This window comes from Schistocerca gregaria, chromosome X (genome assembly GCF_023897955.1).
Source record: "Schistocerca gregaria isolate iqSchGreg1 chromosome X, iqSchGreg1.2, whole genome shotgun sequence".
NCBI lineage: Eukaryota > Metazoa > Arthropoda > Insecta > Orthoptera > Acrididae > Schistocerca > Schistocerca gregaria.
This window is the reverse complement of record NC_064931.1, coordinates 633233392-633257127: the sequence shown is the minus strand read 5'-3', so window position 1 is coordinate 633257127 and position 23736 is coordinate 633233392. Positions and strand designations below refer to the sequence as shown.

At 36.2% G+C, this 23736-nt stretch overlaps 1 protein-coding gene across 3 annotated transcripts in view; it reads right to left on the bottom strand.

Moving 5' to 3' along the window:
* Window positions 1-2138: 2138 nt before the first annotated feature.
* The window catches only part of LOC126297747 (uncharacterized), a 690098-nt gene continuing 668500 nt past the window's right edge, over window positions 2139-23736 (bottom strand). Inside the window, exon 6 of one of the 3 annotated variants that reach the window (XM_049988910.1) lies at window positions 2139-9522. In XM_049988910.1, the coding sequence (XP_049844867.1) occupies window positions 9516-9522 (7 nt within the window). In that variant the 3' untranslated portion in view covers window positions 2139-9515. The remainder of the gene's footprint in view (window positions 9523-23736) is intronic. The other 2 variants (XM_049988908.1, XM_049988909.1) reach the window with 2 other exon arrangements.

Genomic DNA, 23736 nt, shown 5'->3' with positions numbered 1-23736 from the left:
CCTCACCCCACCACTTCCTATGCACCTGTTGGTCAATGTCCAAGTGTGTGTGAATCTCTATGAGTTTCTGCCTGACGACATATCTGTCATGTTACACTATACCCACCTCATGGTTACTGCTGTCTACAAGGACAGGTGGTTGGGTGCAATGCAACTCCTGTCACACACAGCTTCCTGCACACCATTCTTATCCCACCAGAAGTTGACATGGCGGGACTCACCTCCTGTTTTTCAGCAGACAGTACACTCACCATCACCGTCCTGGTTTACACTGCTACCAGCCCTGCAATTCCTCCTGTGGATGCAACAATGCAACGCAATGCTACCAACATGCCTCCTTCTTCAAATGCTACCACTGAGTCAGCAAAAGTAAAAGATTGGTCAAGACTACTTCCTTATCTACAAATGTCGACACCAGCAATTTGTCCTGTGGATGCAACACTGCAAACATGCCTCCCTTTTCAAATGCTGCCACTGAGTCAGCAAGAGTTAAAGATGAGGTCGAGACTAATTCCTTATCTGCTAATGCCGCCACCAGCCACCCGTTACTTGCACTGTCGACATTGCACCACTTTAGATGTGCCTTGTGGCCCCAGCACTCATTGACTACAGTGTGTCTTTCATTGTATCCACTTTGTGCACATGGTAAATATGTATAATTACCATGTGCATAAAGTAATTTAAGTAGTCATTCTATAGTTTTCCTATGCTCCAATGGAAATAGAACAAGAAAATACTTGAAGACTTGGTACAGTGGGAAGTGGAATCAGCCATGCACTTCACAGTGATTTTCAGGGTATGGATGTAAATATAGAATACATTTTTATAGTAATTTTTACAGCTTAACAGAAAAAAATTGCTCCATGAGCTGTGACAGATAAGAACAATTTAACAATTTCCTTTTATCTTCCTGAGCTAAATATCTCATTCCTAATGCGAGGGAAGTGACTCATTTTTCAGACAGGGAAATAGGGAAAGTATGAGAAATATGACGGAAAAGCAGCAGTTTCATCACACCCATATATATATGTGTGTGTGTAGTGTAGTGTGTACTTTTTAGTGCCTTCTGTCTGCACTACCTGTGCAGTTACCAGTAATCAGATATGAATTAATAGTGTAACTATTAATTTTGGGTTATATGCCAACTTATTTGTATGATTGTATATAAAAAGGTTCAGTGTATGAAATACATAAATCCATGTCATAGTAGACACATAAGCAATAAAGTGTCTGTATGTATGAATTAAATAAATTTAAGATGACCTTATATTAATTTTAAATGTTTGTGGTTATTTATTATTATTACTATAACTACTACTAATATCACTTACAAACACATACACACACAGACTCAATTCCACACTTTCCAGAAAATGGTTTGATTGAAGAAAATAGAGATATCATAACATCTGTCTTACTACAGTTTTATGTACAACAGAAGACAGTTCTGACTGAATCTTCCCAAGTATTTTTTTCTGTAGGGGAACAGAGACTGCATACCTGCATATGTGGATGTATAGCAACAATTTTACTTGACTGTCATCACAGTAAAAACCACTTCTGAAGTAGCTGGCTGGTTTCTCATTCCATCTTCACTGATTGACCATCATAATACCTAGGCTATGAATGTGATGGTGTATGTGATTGTTTATTACAGTGCTATCCATTAATCTCTGTTCAGGTACTTGAAAATTTACAGATGTTATTGAGTCACAGATTACCACACAACTAATCTCTCCAACCTGTTTCATCCTTCCATGTTCTGAGACATAGCAAAATAAATTGATTCTGTCTTTTGTTTATTTTATTACTCTCAAATAACTATTTTTTGCTTTTCTTCCATTTGACCTATACATACACATAGTGCATATTCAGTGTGGATCTAGAATTGCCAAAGTACTGATCACACACTATTTTATGTAATTTTACTGTCCATGTGATGGTTTATAATCTGTTCATTATAATGGTATATTTAGATTTACATAAAAGCTTGTTGACAGAGAAAACTTGATAGTTGAAAATGTTACAAAAATGTATGTTGGTAAAATTAGTTTGAGCTCATTTGTACTTTTTAGAGGATTGATACCACTTGTTAGAAAGTCCTGATTTTATTCTTTTCTGTAACTAGAGTATTTTTCTTTATGACACCTTATAAGATGTTCATAATTAAAATTTGGAAGCACCCAAACTTACTTTTAACATTTTAGCCATTATGCTTATTAGATTTCAGGAGCTGACATTATACTTTGGTTGGTCTGATTTTTCTCAACTTGATAATGCCCTTGATTATCTGACTGAGCTTCTAATTAAGAATTTAACTAAATTATCAAAAGTTACAACACACAAATTTTAATGTAAGTCAGTAATCCACTGTGGAAGCATACAATGTGTTATTCAAATATTACATTATACGTTAATATGTTCATAAATGACTATAATTTAATTAAACCAAATTATGGGTTGGGTCAGTAGACCAACTCTAATGCAAATTCTAATTTTTACCAATTTATAAATTAATATGTAATTAACAAAATCACAAAATAACATTAGACCAGTCTATACATGTTTGTTTCATGCAAAAATAGTCAGTCTATACCTGGCAATTACACAAATAAGATCTATGTAACAAGTCCAGAACTAGAAGTTACATGAGCAGCATCTACAACGCAAAATCTGGGTATTGCAATAGTTCAGCAGCATATCTATTGAAGTTCACAGCTACAATACACTCAATTAACATAGCTTTGTTAAAGTGTGTGTAAAAGTCAATATTATTTCCAGTGGGTTCTATGAGAACTGAACATAGTTGCCAATTGTCTTACAAACTGTGATTTGACTAAGTTTAGTACATATGTGGACAAGAGTGTTAAGTTTGTCATTAAACTGTTACAACATATGCTGCCACTGAGCAGTTTGTAAGAGCTAGCCTGGTGTATGTGAATTTGAACAGAAGTGTGAGATAAACCGGTAAGCACCAAGCACCAACCAACCAAACCAACTGAGATAAACTGGTCGTCACTAGAATGTGGTTTAAGGTGAATAAATGTTCATGAATCAACTTTAAATTAATGGTGTTTTGTATGTTATGGAACTGAAAGGCCGCCACACAAAGTACTTTCAACTTATGAGACTTGAATTCCTTTTTGTCTAGAACCATGTTTGTATATTTACAATGTCTGTTATGTTAAACTAAATATTATATTTTACATAGGGAAAATCAGTTCAAAAATTTAATTAATGAATAACTTTTTGATATCAGATACAAAATGTTTTATTTGAAATGGAAGAATAATAAATAAAGGAACACATGCATGAATAAATAAAATCAAATTGCTTCCCTTTGCACGCAGTTTAAGTTGACCACAGATGTTCAACATTCAAATATTCATTATACATTTGCTCTTTAGCAATAAAATTTATACAGGTTCTCAGTCTCTTCTTTTTTTACAACTTTCTATCCTAAAGGTTTCAATTTCTCTAGACAATATTGATAATTGCTTCCTCTCTTATTTGCCACTACAACCTTAAATATTGAGTTGGCATACTTCTATTTTGCAATTTAAAAAATCTATATACATATTCTTTCTGCAATAGACATACAGTGTTGCCTTTTTTGTTTCATGCAAACCTCAAGTAATATACTCAATTTGAAAAGTTTTAAACATATTTTTGTTAATATCTTAGTATCAGAGACTGGGTTGTAAATGTGTACATTATTAAGTTAATTCTCATATTAGGTCTCCTGTCACAATTTATCTGTAAGAAAAGCATAAATAGGAAACTGAAAGAAATAAATATGTAATAAATTTTCATAATAATGGAAAATACCATCAGAAGTGTTACTCACCAAATGAAGAGCATATTACTCAAGCATAGATGCATTTATGCAGACTCATTCTTGAGCTTTCAAACCTTACATTTTTCTACTTAGAAGTAAAAATAAACAAAATGAAGTAGGCCCAGATTTACTAGATGGCAAGTCTGTCTTGGCCAGGGGTTCTGGGCAATTTTCCCCAAATCTCCTCATTTTCTAAATCTTGACATTCCTTTTCTTTCATCCCCCTTCCTTCCCCTGTAACCCTTCTGCCAGAAGAAGGAGCAACTGGCTCTCAAAGCTTACACATTTCCTTAAATATTAGGTGTGTTTTCCCCTGTGAGTAGATTTTTTGATCTATCCAATTATATTTTCAAAAGTTGATTATTTTCAACATTACAGTAGTTTGAAGTGTGGGATCGAATCCTCAATCCTCATTTGTTCAAAAAGAATATAGACTTATTCATTAGACAGTTCTCCAAAATTTTTTAAAAAATTTCTGTATTTAAGGTGACACTGATATTCAATACAGTGATCAGCATTAGCACATATAGACTGCCCCATGTAAATGCCATCACACTTTCAAGGAACATTATGAATCCTTGGTACTCACAGTTCAACATTGTCTTTACAGGTCACAATATTTTTATAATTTTCCTTGGTGACCAAAAGGTAGGTATTATTCCTCGTCTGTCTAAGACTCTATATATCTTACTTGCTGTTGCACCATATGATGTGTTACTCCTCCTGGCTCAGTTGAAAAGCATAATGCCATGGTTTCCTTGGTAGAGTTGACATAATGTTATGAACTGTGGTTAGGTAGGCAGTAGCTAATAGATTACTTCAGGAATGACTATCTCCGTGATGTGATCATGACATAATCTAACCAATAAGATGAAATCCTCTTTAACAAGTGTCATGACAATCAGACTTGGCCCATGGTGGAGACAGTCACATAAAACTTGGGATTTTATTTAAATTTGATGTGGAAAGTTAACTGACAACTGTTTATCTGAGAATTGAAGTGTTTGAGATGTGGTGTTAAATACTGACGCTGAAGATTAAGTGGACTGATTGTGTAAAAAATGAGGAAGTTGTCAAGCGAATGTGTGGAAAACATGAAATAAAAGAAAGAATATAACAAACCAGGGAATAACATTCATGGTACTAGAGGGAGCCATAGAAAGCAAAAACTGCAGGGGATAAGAGAGAGTGGAAAATATTGAAGGAAAATGTAAGAAATTGTGTGAAAGTGCTACTCTGAGATGATGAGGTTAGCATAGGAGGGGAAGCTGTGACAGGGCATGCCAAACCAGTCGAAAGACGTATGGAAACAAGTTAAAACTGAAAAGTTGATATTAGTGATGATGACAACAGTAGTAACAAATAAACGAAAATAAAATTGGAAATAAGAGGCTAAAAATGTATTAAAGTGAAGGAGAAAGTAGAAAGTCCAAATGTGAAGAAGAGATAAAACACATAATTTGTAACTATTAGGATGAGGTAAAGCTGCATCAGTAGGACATGTTCTGAGACATCGAGGGTTCACCAATTTAGTATTGGAGGGCAGCGTGGAGGGTAAAAATCGTAGAGGAAGTCCAAGAGATAAATACACTAAGCAGATTGAGAGGGATGTAAGCTGCAGTAGGTACTGGGAGATGAAGAAGCTTGCACAGGATAGAGTAGCATGGAGAGCTGCATCAAACCAGTCTCAGGACTGAAGACCACAACAACAACAACAACAACAGGATGAGGTGGTCAGAAAACTGATTGTAATGAGTAGGGTGATGGAGAGAGAGTGAAAATTGTATGGCCTGTATGACACAAACATTTTATATCCAATTTTATGAGAGGGGAAATATACATATCAGAAACCAGTTATCAGTTTTTACCATGTGGTGTATTTGATGTTCGGTTTCTTACTGTTATACTGAAGAGACACTGTCACCACTAAATATTGAGCAGCATATGTATGAAGAGTATATTGTGCTCATTTCTTTTTATCCTTGAATCTTTTATGACAGCAAATTTAGAATTTTATATAGTATTGGTACTTTTGTCTTAGTTGGTACATATGAATGACATTATGAAGATCACTCTATCAGTAATGTACTTATTTTTTTAAAATTTAGAATATATGTTTTTAGATGTATCAAGTCTATTTTCTTCCCAAATTTGCCATATAAGTTTTGTAAAGATGTTTTGTGAAAGATGTTAAGCAAAAAGAACACTACACCAGGAAGTTAAATCGCAATTCATAGCTCTAGCAGGGTGAGTATTTGTTTCTTTCCATGGCGATTAAGTACCAATTGTGCAACATCTAAATTAAGAAGCAATAATATTAATGTTGCATCAATACAGTAGTTTGCAGGAGGGGTGACTGGATAACTTTTAATACATTGTTGCAGTTTCTCTGGTTATTAGCTGCATTATCTACAGCAAAAAAACTAGATTATAAGCAGGGGAGTAAAGTACTAGCTGTGAAGTGAGGACCTAAAAAGAAAAAAAAGACCAATTTTTCATATTTTTCTGCTTTGAACACAGTGACTGGAACAAACACATCTTTTATTTTGACTTTGCTTACCTTTCACTCATGGCACTCCTCCTCCTTCTTCCTGTGCATGTCTTTCTGTTCCTGATTCTGACCTTCTGTTTTGACCTTTTATGTGTGGATCATTTTATATCACAAGCAAAATAAATGTCTACGTAGTGCCATGTTACAAGTTCCCTTTACATGGCTTCTCTTTCAGCTCATTCTTAATCAGCTTCTTGCACACTTTCTGTCCTTACTAACTGATAAACTCAATTTCGTTTGAGAATGTGACAGGTGAATAAAGTAAAGGAGTACTGGATGTATCTCTGAGTGTGCCATGACTTCTTTGTCATACAAATTTCACATGTTGTCTCTTTCCTTATGTGAACTCTAGCCCTGCTTCCCAGAACATAATGGCTCTCACATTACTCCCCTGCATCTATGCGTTAAGGGACTGTACAGTAATTGTCACTCTCTCTCTTTTTTTCTTTTTTTGTTTTTTGTGTAAATTGCAAGGTTAAGTTTTTAGTTTTGGGAGTTCAGTATGAGCAACTTTGCTCTTTGTTTAATAATTTTGTTATATTCTCTTTTATTTGAAGGGAGCATAATATCATATAAAAATAATATATTCATTTATTAAACAAAATTCCAGAGATGTTTTTAAATATATTTTTATATCTTGATTGATTTTTTATGCCCAATCATATCAAGTTTTTCGATTTGTGATTTTGTAATTACATTAATACACTTGTATGCTCATTCTAGTGCGTGCTATTTTTAAGTATATAATAATACAATAAAAAAGAGTCTTCTCATTTTCATTTAAGTTTCATGCACACATAATAAAATAGTGTGACCATTCTTGGAAAACATTTCAGTGCCTACAGCTTGTGGAAGGCCAACTACACCATGAAACACGTATCTACAGTAAATTACCATTTTTCTGCTGCCTGTATTACATGCCTTTTTATAAAAAATACATCTGGCATTTGAAAAAAATAGACATTAGGATAACACTATGTAGTGTGCAATGAGTGCATAAAGATCTCTTGCAAATTTTAAGTTATAGTTGAAGTTATTCACACATGATTCCATAAACTGCAGATCTACAGAAACTGTGAAGAACAAAGAACACAATAATTAATTCCTCTGCATTTACTTATTTCTCATTTTCATTATATATACTGTATTTCTCAAGAGGAATTATAGGATATGCTGTAACATGTGTGTGTGTGTGTGTGTGTGTGTGTGTGTGTGTGTGTGTGTGTGTGTGGGTGTATGACATTGTAAATTATTTATGGATAACCATAAACATATTTCTTGATTTCATACTGAAATTGATGGTCATCAACACTTTACTAAAATGCTACAAGTTTATCAGGTTTCTTCTGATTTTTTTGCAGAGTTTCTAAATGTTATTCATTGTCTGCTCAAACAGAACAAGATACATCCCTCCGTACAGTACACAGCTAAAGCTCATTATGGAACCTCATTTCACATTTCATAGTGAATTACATTGATTATTTCACATGTGTTCCTACATCAAGAAAGAAACATATAATAAAAAAAACATAGGAAATGCTGAAGTACCATTAAGTATAGAGCTCATAGAGGATACCTAAAGGTTAAAATATTTTTAAAAAATTATAGAAATTTAGAACTAACAAGAGACATTTGTATTAAGGATAAGAGAGATGATAATGGTGTATGACATGCATTGAGAACTGTACCGATTTTTATATGAGAAACATCAGAAAGTAAATCATCTGAATATTCACAGTAGGCATATTATTACACTCATTAACGGTAGAATTTATATAAATGTATAATTCACACCCATATGATGACGAACTCAATTTTGAATTCAACTGTTCATGTTTCAGTAAGAAAGGCAGAGATTTAATAGTTGAGAATAAGATTTTATAGTATGATAATTATTCTTTGCTCCATCATAACTTACATATATAGTATCTCACATAGTTTCTCAGCATTTGTAGCTACAGTCCAATAAGCTTTGCATCACTAGGATTGCTTCTATCACCCTGATTATAAACTTTGTTACTTAACTGGACACTTATGGAAATGACAATTATATCACTAACATATACGAGTAACACATGTTAGATAGTTGGGTCATGGCGTAAAGAGATTTATTTCTCAGTTTTCCAGGAATAGAATAGATGAAAATAACACATAATATAGCTGACAAAGGCACTGTAGGTTTACCATTGTGGCCCAGCAAAGATCTGTCTTAGAGCAAGGAACATCCTAGTAGATGTGCCTGCCAGCCCAAGAAGGTATGACTAAAATAATATATTAATGCTATTCAGTTTAGCTTTATACAACTTGTACTGATGATAATGGTTAACCACAGATTCTTCACTAATCCAGCTCACAAAATTTTGATTTATATAATACACTGGATTTTTCTGCTTGTCATCAATCATTTGTTAATTATAAATTAATTCAAGAGAGCATCTACATTTTATAGGTAATACACAATAAATTAAGCTACATTGAAGTATTACATTAGGTAAGCTTATATCACAGTAAATTGGTGTCAAGAATAACATTTGTTTATTATTTTCAGGTAACATCAGACAGTATACAGCTCACAAAACAGTCTAAATAAAGGCTTCTGCTATTGCTGCATATTTTATTCTGCAGGAACACTATGATGGGCTTCATCCACTTCAGGGACATATTTTACACATAAATTTAGGTCATACATTGCATTTCTCTGCCTAACTGATACCTTAATCATACATTCACAATAATTATATGAGTGCCTGGCTGTACAGTGTATACAAGCAACAACTGGCATAAAAATTTAAGCTTTGGGTAAACAACTGTTTATATTCAGACATATGACACATAATAAATTCAGTTTCACTGGTGAAGTCAAGATTAATTAAAATGATGCATTTTTATATAATATATCACACTTCTAGCACATTTGAACATACAGCCAACCACTTTTTTCTACATACTGATTATTTTAGAACATAGTCAATTGTTTGCAAATGACTGATTAATATTGTTTCCACACTTACACTGTAAATGTCTTTCACTGTTACTGCATTTACTGCATTGGTGGTCCATTTCCTCCAGATGACACTGCTCCAGCATGGATGGCCTCATTCTGCCAAGTTTTAATCCTGCACACGTTCACCAGCTTTTGTAAAAGGAAAACATTTTGAATTTGCAATATACATATATGTATAAAATATATATGAGAAATGAGTAACATTTATTAGTAACTAACTAATACTACAACAAACACCAATATGAATTTCCACATGCATTAATCTTGCACTCATTCACAACCCTTTTTGTAAAAGAATGGAATCTTTGAAGTGGCTATACTTGCAACATGAATGATAGATTTAATACTATTTATTAAACATAAACTAATCTTGCCACAAGTACTGTTAAGAACATTGGAGAAATTTTTTAAAAAAAGCCTATCTGAAAGGAAATGGCAGTCCTTGTGAGAATACTACATGGATTTACAATCACTAAACATGTTATCTGCAAACCTTTTCATATAGTAACATGATTTATGAAAGGCATTTGGCAATTACGGCCTTCTTGAGCATGAAAATCAACATCTGAAATTTCTTCTGCCATTATGAAACGAAAAATCAATTATTTGCTTGGAAATGAATATATTCTCTTATACAAAGACAGAGCTTGCAACCCACTGATTCCAACTTGGTGTGTGACTACTGCACAAAAATGGAATCATTGAGCTGCCTCATCCTCTGTGCTCTTCAGACCTGACTCCTGAGGACTTTCTCTTATTTCCAAAGTTGAAAATCCCACTGAAAAGATGAAGATGTGCAATGACAGACAAGATAAAAGAATATTCACATATGTCGCTTCACGCAATCCAGCAAGAGGTGTACCAAGACTGCTTCCAAAAGTGTAATCGACACTGGGAGCAGTGTATCAACTGTGGAGGAAAGTATTTTGAAGAAGAATAAGTGAAAGGTAAGCATAGAAAAAATTTGTGGACAAAGTTACCTTGTATTTTACTCTTTGGCAAGAGGCTGTTGTTTTTGTGGTCTTCAGTCCTGAGACTGGTTTGATGCAGCTCTCCCTATCCTGTGCCAGCTTCTTCATCCCCCAGTACTTACTGCAACCTACATCCTTCTGAATCTGCTTAGTGTATTCATCTCTTGGTCTCCCTCTACGATTTTTACCCTCCATGCTGCCCTCCAAAGCTAAATTTATGATCCCTTGATGCATCAGAACATGTCCTAGTAACCGGTCCCTTCTTTTTGTCAAGCTATGCCACAAACTCCTCTTCTCCCCAATTCTGTTCAATACTTGATCATTAGTTATGTGATCTACCCATCTAATCTTCAGCATTCTTCTGCGGCACCACATTTTGAAAGCTTCTATTCTCTTCTTGTCCAAACTATTTATCGTCCATGTTTCACTTCCATACATGGCTATACTCCATACAAATACTTTCAGGAATGACTTCCTGACACTTAAATCTATACTCGATGTTAACAAATTTCTCTTCTTCATAAATGCTTTCCTTGCCATTGCCAGTCTACATTTTATATCTTCTCTACTTTGATCATCATCAGTTATTTTGCTCCCCAAATAGCAAAACTCCTTTACTACTTTAAGTGTCTCATTTCCTAATCTAATTCCCTCAGCATAACCCGACTTAATTCGACTACATTCCATTATCCTCGTTTTGCTTTTGTTGATGTTCATCTTATATCCTCCTTTCAAGACACTGTCCATTCTGTTCAACTGCTCTTCCAAGTCCTTTGCTGTCTCTGATAGAATTACAATGTCATCAGCGAACCTCAAAGTTTTTATTTCTTCTCCATGGATTTTAATACCTACTCCGAATTTTTCTTTTGTTTCCTTCACTGCTTGCTCAATATTCAGATTGAATAACATCAGGGAGAGGCTACAACCCTGTCTCATTCCTTTCCCAACCACTGTTTCCCTTTCATGTCCCTCGACTCTTATAACTGCCATCTGCTTTCTGTACAAATTGTAAATAGCCTTTCGCTCCCTGTATTTTACCCCTGACGCCTTTAGAATTTGAAAGAGAATATTCCAGTCAACATTGTCAAAAGCTTTCTCTAAGCTACAAATGCTAGAAATGTAGGTTTGCCTTTCCTTAATCTTTCTTCTAAAATAAGTCGTAAGGTCAGTATTGCCTCACGTGTTCCAATATTTCTACGGAATCCAAACTGATTTTTCCCGAGGTTGGCTTCTAACAGTTTTTCCATTTGTCTGTAAAGAATTTGTGTTAGTATTTTGCAGTTGTGACTTACTAAACTGATAGTTCGGTAATTTTCACATCTGTCAACACCTGCTTTCTTTGGGACTGGAATTATTATATTCTTCTTGAAGTCTGAGGGTATTTAGCCTGTCTCATACATCTTGCTCACCAGATGGTAGAGTTTTGTCATGACTGGCTCTCCCAAGGCCATCAGTAGTTCTAATGGAATGTTGTCTACTCCCGGGGCCTTGTTTCGACTCAGGTCTTTCAGTGCTCTGTCAAACTCTACACGCAGTATCGTATCTCCAATTTCATCTTCATCTACATCCTCTTCCATTTCCATAATATTATCCTCAAGTACATCGTCCTTGTGTGTACCCTCTATATACTCCTTCCACCTTTCTGCTTTCCCTTCTTTGATTAGAACTGGATTTCCATCAGCTCTTGATATTCATGCAAGTGGTTCTCTTTTCTCCAAAGGTCTCTTTAATTTTCCTGCAGGCAGAATCTATCTTACCACTAGTGAGATAAGCCTCTACATCCTTACATTTGTCCTCTAGCCATCCCTGCTTAGCCATTTTGCACTTCCTATCGATCTCATTTTTGAGACGTTTGTATTCCTTTTTGCCTGCTTCAGTTACTGCATTTTTATATTTTCTCCTTTCATCAATTAAATTCAATATTTCTTCTGTTACCCAAGGATCCCTACTAGCCCTCGTCTATTACCTACTTGATCCTCTGCTGCCTTCACTACTTCATCCCTCAAAGCTACCCATTCTTCTTCTACTGTACTTCTTTCCCCCATTCCTGTCAATTGTTTCCTTATGCTCTCCCTGAAACTCTGTACCACCTCTGGTTTAGTCAGTTTATTGAGGTCCCATCTCCTTAAATTACCACCTTTTTGCAGTTTCTTCAGTTTTAACCTACAGTTAATAACCAATAGATTGTGGTCAGAGTCCACATCTGCCCCTGGAAATGTCTTACAATTTAAAATCTGGTTCCTAAATCTCTGTCTTACTATTATATAATCTATCTGAAACGTTTTAGTATCTCCAGGATTTTTCCATGTATACAACCTTCTTTCATGATTCTTGAACGAAGTGACAAGAGGATGAATGCTAATATAAAATTTATGTATTGTCATTTTAAGTTAAACAAATTTACTGTGAATAAGGAAAAATAAGTGGTCATCTTTTGAACTGAAGAGATGTCTGCCAACTGTCTATGGAACACAGAAATGCAAAGAGTAGCCGTTTTCTTTTAAAATGTTGCTTATCCTATTTGATGTTTTACCTACAAAAGGTAAACTGCACCATTTCCTCTTTGGTCTATCTTTGTTGTGCAGTGGGTGCAGTAGGGATCTAGCTTGCTCCTTCAGTTTTGTACTGAGAATTTTGCCAATAATGTTGGACTCAAATTCATTATTTGTGGGAATGGTTTTTATTGTACTAAGTTTTTGATTGTGTTCTTTGTACATGGAGATGGAAAGGTTGAAAGTGTATCATGTGGTGGAACTCTGCATGTTTAGGCTGTAGGATGTTGAGAGGAAGCTGGGATTAATGTGTTATTAAAGGATTTTTTTTGGTAAGTTTTAAATGCTGTAAACTGATCTGATGTCTATGGAAATTCATGTTGGACCACTCCCCCCTCCCCTCCCTGCCCCTTCCTCTCCTCCCCCCTGCAATCCAACTCCATACTCTTTTCACTAGTATGCCATTGACTCATATTTTCCATGAACTTGTGGAGTTGACTAGCCGAACCTTTCCACATACAGAGAATGTCATCAACATATCTATACCAATACACAACATGTTTTGCCAATGGTTTACTCTTAAGAAAATCAGTCTCCCACTTGTCCATGATCATTTCTGCTAGGTAGAGTGATAAGGTGAGCCCAGTGCCAGACAATCTATTTGCTTTTAACAGTTCCCTTGGAATCAGAAATAGTTTTAGTCTAAACAACATTCAACTGTACCAATTATGCTCAGCTGTTTTTCTGGTTTTATGTTGCGTAAATAGAATTATCATGACAGAATATACACAGTCATTCACAGGAATGCCTGAGAACAAGCTGTGTATGACGAAAGAGACTAGTTTTGCATTTGTTGGTATCTTAACATCTGTTAACTTGTTAACTAAATCTAAAATGTTCTTAATGCTGTATTTGCCTGTGAAGTTCAGTTTTCTTCTCAAGATGCTGTTCATCTTCCCAGAAATACTGTGTGCTGGTGCTTGTATGATTGGAACTTCTGGCTTGTGAATTTTGGGTAAGCCATGTAGTTGTGGAGCACTAGGATTCATTTGAAGACTGCTCTTACAAACTTATTTAGAGAAAAATGTTGTAGAAATTGTTTACTATCTGATTAGCCTGATCATTGTATTTAGCTGTTGGGTCTTGCTATAGTTTTTGTAGGTGCACTGATTGGTCAAATATTTAAACTTTGTTTATATAATCTGTTTTAATTAACAGCATTACATTCTTGCATTTATCTGCTCTATCACAATCATGTTACTGCTTTCAGTCCTAGTTTTAAGTCCTTCATGACTCACTGTACTTTCACAGCTGTATCTTTCTGTAGGGCTAGTTATAGATCTACTCTTAGATACTCTTAACACTTACAGTTTGGGAATCATGTTTCTGGCATATTTGTGGTCTTTTGACAGAGGTTTTCTTTTGGTTTTGTCAGAATTAATGTTGACAAGTTTACAATTCTATCTGGAAACTGTATTTTCATTTTTGGGGTTATAGTTCTCTCCTTAAACAACAATAACTGTTGTAATTTCTTCTTTGGACAGAAAAAACATCTTATTAATGATGTGCAAAACTTTCTCTTGGTGCATTTTCAGACCAGATAAATTCACATGGGTGTAGCATGTGAGGAAGTTGCATGTGTACTAATTACAAGTCCACACTCACATTATCCTGTATCCAATACCAATTTCATATTTTGTGGTTCATCCATAGTTTGTCTGCAGTTTTCTTTACATGTTTTGCAGAAGCAGAGTTCTTTTTGATCTTAATGGTACTGTATTTTGGTGTTATTTCATAATCTAGTCACTGCTTATTAAACCAAATATGTTCATATGCTTTCACTTTCTTGGTTAGGAATCATCTATAAAGCACAGTTGATGATGCTTAGCTTGCATTATTAGCCATTTTAATTGAATCAACTGAGAGTTATTGGTGAAACATTGTATATTCCATTAACTAAACATAACACTTATCTAGCCTTGTTTCACAAACTTTATTATTAACATACAACCTAGGTTTTGGGTTAGATAAACAACCAGACATAATGAAATGTGGGGTTTATAAGCTCATCTGGTGATAGTGTCAGTGTTCATATGTTGGACAGACTGGGAGATATTCAGCACGAGGCTCAGAAGACAAAATAGAAGTTGGAGGTTTATGAAGCCAAATTCATCTTTTGCTCAACATTGCAGCTGTACAGCAGGATTAACTGCTCCCATCAAACTGTGGCACAACTTGTAGTTGAACATGACATGCTTGATTTCAATGGCTGCTTCACAACTGAGGTCATATGGATCCTCCCATCAACAGAGTTTTTCTGAACTATGCGGAAGGGAGTTCTCCTGACAACACATTTTCCACTCATGAAATCATTCCACCCTCAATCTACAGTAGCCTAATGTCCCCATACCCTGGAACCAACAGTTTCCAACCCCTTTCCCTATCACCTCCCCCACAGTTCACATCTCCTCACCTATTCTGTGTGCCACTCTCTGTCAATGTACCCCTTGTCTGCTCTTCTCCTTTTCCACTCACCCCGTTCTCCTCCCCCACAGCATCCTGACACTGTGGCTGGCAGCCTTGCCCTGCCATGTAATCCCTGAACACTCTGTCATGTATGTTGTCTCAACCCCCCACCCACAGTCCTCTACCTGTACCCTGTATCCCTCCCTCTTGCCCACCCCACTTGAGATTGCTCATTCTGCTGGATGTGATACAGTTGCTTTCTGGCTGGAGCAGCTGCAGATAAGTCATGTGTGTATGAGGTGTGCTTGCTTGTGTGATTGTGTGTGTGTTTTCCTTTTCTTTTCCTTTCTGAAGAAGGCTTTCAGTGAAAGCCCAATGTGTGACAATCTTTTCATTATGCCTCTCTGCAACTCAGCTTGACATCTTTAGAGTGAGTAGCAATCTATCCTTCTACATCTACATCTACATGACTACTCTGCAATTCACATTTAAGTGCTTGGCAGAGGGTTAATCGAACCACAATCATACTATCTCTCTACTATTCCACTCCCGAACAGCGAGCGGGAAAAACAAACACCTAAACCTTTCTGTTCGAGCTCTGATTTCTCTTATTTTATTTTGATGATCATTCCTACCTATGTAGGTTGGGCTCAACAAAATATTTTCGCATTCGGAAGAGAAAGTTGGTGACTGAAATTTCGTAAAAAGGTCTCGCCGCGACGAAAAACGTCTATGCTGTAATGACTTCCATCCCAACTCGTGTATCATATCTGCCACACTCTCTCCCCTATAACGCGATAATACAAAACGAGCTGCCCTTTTTTGCATCCTTTCGATGTCCTCCGTCAATCCCACCTGGTAAGGATCCCACACCGCGCAGCAATATTCTAACAGAGGACGAACGAGTGTAGTGTAAGCTGTCTCTTTAGTGGACTTGTTGCATCTTCTAAGTGTCCTGCCAATGAAACGCAACCTTTGGCTCGCCTTCCTGACAATATTATCTATGTGGTCCTTCCAACAGAAGTTGTTCGTAATTTTAACACCCAGGTACTTAGTTGACTTGACAGCCTTGAGAATTGTACTATTTATCGAGTAATCGAATTCCAACGGATTTCTTTTGGAACTCATGTGAATCATCTCACACTTTTCGTTATTTAGCGTCAACTGCCACCTGACACACCATACAGCAATCTTTTCTAAATCGCTTTGCAGCTGATACTGGTCTTCGGATGACCTTACTAGACGGTAAATTACAGCATCATCTGCGAACAGTCTAAGAGAACTGCTCAGATTGTCACCCAGGTCATTTATATAGATCAGGAACAGTAGAGGTCCCAGGACGCTTCCCTGGCGAACACCTAATATCACTTCAGTTTTACTCGATGATTTGCCGTCTATTACTATGAACTGCGACCTTCCTGACAGGAAATCACGAATCCAGTCGCACAACTGAGACGATACCCCATAGCTCCGCAGCTTGATTAGAAGTCGCTTGTGAGGAACGGTGTCAAAAGCTTTCCGGAAATCTAGAAATACGGAATCAACTTGAGATCCCCTGTCGATAGCGGCCATTACTTCGTGCGAATAAAGAGCTAGCTGCGTTGCACAAGAGCAATGTTTTCTGAAGCCATATTGTTGATATTCCAACCTGAACTTTCCATTGTTTGATTGTGTAAACCCTGAAATATTTGAAACATTTTGTAGTGCAGAGCACTACATTAAAATATAATAAATTTCAAATAATGATTGTGAATGGGGCCTGTAAATTGATATCGAGTATGAATGCTAATAAGGATATTTTCATTGGTTAGTTATTATTTTCATTTTTTGTTGATCATAATTGTAACCTTCCACTTTGATGTGAAATGAGTCAGTTTTACAGTTATGATCCACTTTCTCAGTGACAAAATATGACAAAATCCTGACCATTTACATATTTTCTTAAATCACTTTTTTATAGTGATTTATACTTGACTATGTTTAATCTCTCCCTCTCTCTCAAAGTATCAAATGTAACTTTTGAAGCTAATAATCGAGGAACATTTGCACTGAGCAGCTTCAGATAATTTACATTTAATTTTACTCTGAGTTGATGAAACATTTAAAGTTATGTGCTAAAATATAATGATGAATTTTAGTCTGCATGTACTGTATATTTAGCAGCACTAAACTCAGAATGAAATGTGCAGCTGAAACATGAAACTATTAAACTACCATAAATAATAAAAACAGTCTAAGTAAATGTTATAGAGTTACACATGCTGCATCATTATTGCAGGTGGCAAATTTAATTACATAATAATACCTTGACTGTCTGTCTTGATACTACATACAACACTGCATTACAAGGTTCAATAAATTATTATAATATGCAAATGTACTCATTGAATAAGAAAATGATAAGATGATAAAGAGTTACTGAAACAGATAACCTAGTACAGCAGTAAAGACAGGCCAATAGAGTGTTGATCAATCATATTCTGATAGCAGTTGCACTTCTCATTAAATAAACGTGAATGTGTTGAATTATGTAGATTTACTCTTTATAATCTTGCATCCATTATAAGCATTGGGCTCACTGTTAATTACAGGGTTGAAAATAACAAGACCAAGACAGGAACCACAAATCATCAAGATTATTCACCAGTCTTGCTGAAAAATACAATCAACACATTTCCTCGGAGAAATTATGGATATTACTGCAGGTCTTAAGAGTAATCCTTAAATGATATACAAAGAAGGCTTTTGTCCTAGGAACCGAAAGACCTATTTTCAGACCATCAAGTGAACATTTAAAAAATTTGCAAAGACTTGTAAGAGAAAAGGCTTTCTGACTACATTGTCACTGTATGCAGTATTCATTATGGCTTAACCACAAGAACTGTAAGGTTTATGGTATAAATATATTTTCTAAATTACCAGTCTTGTACCAAACAACTGGGAGAGAGAAGAGATGGTAGGACTGGAGTGTCTCTAGGCATCCATGTAACAAAACTAACTTTCACTATGTACACCAAAAAACACATAAAAGTCCATGGGCACTAGCTGAAAGTATTGATTGAGACTGGCTTGAGAGCAGGTTGACAAGTTACTTGTGCTGGTAGAAGTCCACTTGTGAGAATGGATGTACTAATTAGTGCTTCGTTAACAGTCCCCATTCCTTGAGTTTACTTGGATGCATTTAAACTATCACATGCTGCACAATGCCACACCTGGCTGTATGGGTGGTGTAACAGTCTCTGATCAGATGAACAGGGAATTATTGGTAGGGTTCTGTGGACCTTTGTTGGACATGAAAGGCCTACAAAAGAACATAATAAACTTATGATACTGAACAGTAATGCAAACCACAAAAGCAAAGTTGTAGCATCATACATAAAAAGCCAATGATATTAATTTGCTTACACTGCCATCTCATACCAACAATAATCTATAACCTCTTGATTTGAGAGTTATTGCTTCTTTCAAGAAATTCCAAGTTACAATATGTTGTGAACTTGATGACAGCTACAGTGAGATGAATCATAATTTATAAAGTTGTTGAAGTACTCACTAGCTGAATTACATGCAGCGGTTTCAGGACATATTGTACTGCGGAACTGAACCTTTTCTTTTTATCAGAAGACTATCTGCCAAGTTAAGTGACTAACTGGCCTTTGGCAAATGAATCTCACCAAAGAACTGATTTGTAATATACTTCCACTGTCGATGTTTCTAAGACATAATAACTGTCGGTCTGAACACTCCTCAGTTTACTGCAGCAGTTAATGTCAGTGGGAAAGCCACTAACCAATATGTCCAAAGCCCCTCTTCTAATATAAATAAACTAAAAAGCTAACTCAGTGATTCCAACAATTATTCTCATCAAAACCTGTCTCAAAGAAGAATCCAGATTGACAGAAGAAAAGAAAGAGAAGAAATAAAATGAAGGAAAATAGTTGAGAAATGGAAGGAATAAAAACTTAAAGAGCAAGTTGTAAGAATCCAACAAATCTGAAGCATTCTGTTATTGATGATGGCTTCTTTTTAGCAGAGAGTTTCTTCAGATGAAGACAGCATGGTATATTTTTCGGTGGGTTTCATGATTGTGCTGTAAGCTGTGGTGGCTCGCGACTCATGGCCCTCTTTTAGTATGAGGGCACCACAGTGGAACACATGGTCCCGGCGGCCAATAGTGGCGCTCTGATAGCATACTTAAGCGCCTGCCTTGCGCTCAGCCAGCAGTCTGACATCGCGTTGCGTCTCAGGACGTATCGTCTTAGACAGCGTATTGACTTCATGTTTCTATTCCAGTGGACACAGTTGTCTTGTTTGGTTCATTACACTATTGTCTGTAATTGTTGTGTTGTCAGGTCCTCCATTGGTCGTGTCCGTCCTCTCCCATTGTGTTGTTGTTCGCGGGCCGCTCTGTGGGTCCTGCCGTGTTTCCATCACTACTACCCCGCGACCGTTCTGGTTGCTGTTACAACATTCTGTACTATACTGTAGCAGTTATTTCTATGCATGGTAGAAGTTTTGTTGACATGTTACTTAGCAGAACACAGCATGCAAAATTTACTTTAGTGCTTAAATTTTGCACACTAGTGTATGTTAAGCTACGCAACTTTTACACTTTCATTTTTCATTTCTTAACCATGTCCTATACGTTGTGTCATAGTCTGGTTCATTACAGTCACCCCTCTCCCATCACTTCCACAGAAAAAGCATCCAAACCCTAATGCATATTTCTATAGTCTGAAAGAATATTTGTTTTAAGTTGTTATTTTTAGCATGGTTGCAACGGTAAGAGGAAGTAAACTAATGGTGTTCTGAGTGCTGCAGTGCACGCTGTAAAACCACAGGATGCTGAAACATCATAGGTACATTAATTAGTCAGTGTTCTTGTGGAGTATGCTGAAAAATAATAGTCTGACTTTCTGCCACCAGGTGAAAATATGGTGCTGTAATCATTTCGAATGTGAGATGTTACCTGTTTTGACATCAGTATGCTGTTTTTTGATTGGTGACATGTGTTGATTTCTGTTGTGAAAGGGCTGTTGATTTGAAGTTGAAGTTTTCTGTATGAAATGCCATGGCTATTGAGAAGAAAGACCATGCATTGCTAATAAAGTTGTTTTATCATAAAGGCAGCAATATCAGTGCTGGTTTGGGGGAATATTGCCAACAGAAACAGATAAGAAAGGCCCCATCTCGATAAATGAGCAAAGAAATATGAGCAATAAATTTGGAGAAATAGGTGCATTAAATAGTGCAGCAGGGAGAAGAAGGCAGTCCTTTCCCATGGCAGTTGCTGATGAAGTTGGTGTTGGGATGACTGTCTATGCAGCAAATGCTTTAAATTCTGCAGCCAGTGCTCTAGCTATTTCACAGGAATTCCCTCCCCCCTTTAAAAGATTCAGTATGTGCACTAAATGATGCCCCAAGATAAGCTATGACATTATGACTTTCCCTTCATTTTTGGCATGCATGGAAATGCATGGTATGTGACCATGGAATATTCTTTTGATGGATGAGGCACATTTCACCATGTACAGTGCTGTGAATGCACGGAACAGTCACATATGGGGGGTTCCACTACACCACATGTCATGCAGGAACATCCTCTGTGGTCGGATTATGTGACTGTGTGGTGTGGTTTGACGAGAGTCTTCATTTTTGGTCCATCTTCTTTTGAGGTAATGACACCACATATTTCTATTAGGTGTACATCTACATGTTATAAGGACCTCCTAGCACAATACATGTTTCCATCTTTGCAAGAATGCAACTGTCTCCACACCACTATTTTATGCAAGATGGGACAACACCACATGCCACTTTCCAGGTGAAAGATTTGCTTAAAGAAATGTTCAGTAATGACTGCATCATCTCTAGGCAATTTCAAGATGTGTAGCTTACAGATCCCGTGACCTAAACCCATTTGGATTCTGGTTGTGGTGATATCTGAAAGATCATGTCTGTCAGGGATGTATCAGGACTCTTTCTGACCTGAAGGATAGCATACAATGATATATCACTCTGATTACAACTGTTGAGCATTCTGTGTTACGGATGAAGCATGTAGCTGAGTCATGAGAGCATACAGAACACATGTTGTAACTTGTGACCATGTAAATAAACATGCCAGAATCCCTGTTATTATATGTTTGATCATTTCTCACACATTTGGACTGCTTAATATGCCATATTTTTACCTGCTGGCAGAATCAGAATCAGAATCAGAATTTTATTGTCTCATAACATACAAGTTAAACAATTGATTTTATGTACAGGGGACTCGTCAGCTTATAACTATGATAAATTATACATGGAATACACTATTTTTATATAATCACAATAAAATCTGAATATTATTTATTATTATTGTTTTTTGTCCTGCTCAGATGGTCAGATCATTAAAAAAATTCATCAACAGAGTAACAACATTTCTCCACCAGGGAGCTATACAATTCTCTTTTCACTGCCTCAGTTTGGACCTTTCTAAAATTTGTGTCTTTCAGCTTATTGCGTACTTTCATTCCCATATATTGTGGAGTCTGTGCAAAGGCAGCATGAAGATTTATTTGTTTCTAGTTTCGTAACTATGCTGGAAATTATTTGACAAAAGGAGTTTAGGGTTATTACTTGTGAAAAGAATTATTTCATACAGATACAATGAGGGAATGCTTAGTATCTTAAGATCTCTTAGTAATGGCCAACAACGTTCTCTTGAAACTTCCAAGCAGATTAAAACTGTGTGCTGGGCCAAGACTCGAACTCGGGACCTTTGCCTCTCACGGTCAAGTGCTCTAACAGGTTCGCAGGAGAGCTTCTGTGAAGTTTGGAAAGTAGGAGGCAAGGTACTGGCGGAATTAAAGCTGTGAGGATGGGGTGTGAGTCATGCTTGGATAGCTCAGTTGGTAGAGCACTTGCCCACGAAAGGCAAAGGTCCCGAGTTCGAGTCTCAGTCCGGCACACAGTTTTAATCTGCCAGGAAGTTGATATAAGCGCACACTCCGCTGTAGAGTGAAATTTCATTCTAGAAACATTCTGTTGGCTTTGCGCTGCATATATTTCTGATAATTTTTTTCTGCAAGGTTAATATTTTGTCATGTTGCTAGCATTCCCCCAGAAGACAATACAGTATCTCACTACTGACTCAAGGTAACTACGTTATACTACTTTTTTGGTCTATACTAGTGACACTGGCTAAGATTGCCATAGCAAACGCCAATCTCTTTAGTTTATTTTTTAGATAATCTCTTTGTGAGGACCATCATAGGTTTCTTGTCCAATTGCATTCCTAAGAATTTAATATGCTCTGCTTCATTTAGCTCCTGGCTTCTGTGCATAATATGAATATCATTTATTTGAGACTGTTTTGTCTTAAAATGCATCAGCTGTGTTTCTGGAATATTTAGCTTTAGGCCATTTAGATGGAACCAAACATCTAGGTTTTCTAGAGTTTCTGTGACATTTTCAGGAATTTCTTGTGTGTTTTTATTTCCTACCAGTACTGATGTGTCATCAGCAAATAAAACTGAATGATAATGTATATTTATGGGTAAGTCATTTACATAAAAATAAAGAGGATTGGGCCCAGAATTGAGCCTTGTGGTACTCCCTGTGAGATGATCCTCCACTTCGAGGAGTATTCCCTTTGCTTGATGTTATGACAACCCTTTTCTTTCTCTCCATTAGATATGACTTACACGACTGTAAGGTGCTACCTATAATTCCATATTTTCTCGTTTTGTATAATAGTAAGGAGTGATTCACACAGTCAAATGTTTTGGATATGTCACAGAAGATTTCCACAGCTTTTTGTGACTTGTCAAAAGTAGAACTAACTTTAGTCACAAATTCATTGATTGCTTGAATTGTACTTTTGCCTTTCTGGAGACCAAACTGATTTTTTGAGATTACATTATGTTTGTAGCAGAAATTTTGAACGTGAATTGCAACAGTCATTTCAAATATCTTAGAAAACACAGGACGAAGGGAAGTTGGATGGTAAATTTCCATTCATCTTCGGAGACTTTCTTAAATACTGGTTTGACTTCTGCATATTTTAGAAATTCTGGAAAGTACCCTTCTTCAAGTGACTGATTAATTATTTTGTGCAGTGGTTGTGCTACTACGTTTGTAGCTGCTTTAATGGCTTTGGCAGGGATTTTATTCCATCCCACAGAATTTTTTTTAGTATAGTTTTTTCTACATCTTTTACTGTTACTTTGTTAAATTTAATTAGTCTCTATTTCTTGCTCTGACTTAAGCCCAACAAATGTACTTTACCTTGAAAAGAGTCTACATCAACATCAGATTTTGCTACATTTATGAAGGATTTATTAAAATTTTCTGATGTACAATTATTTTGTCTTTTACCTTTATTTTACAGATTTCCTGGTTGCTAGGTTTGATTTCAAGTTCAGATT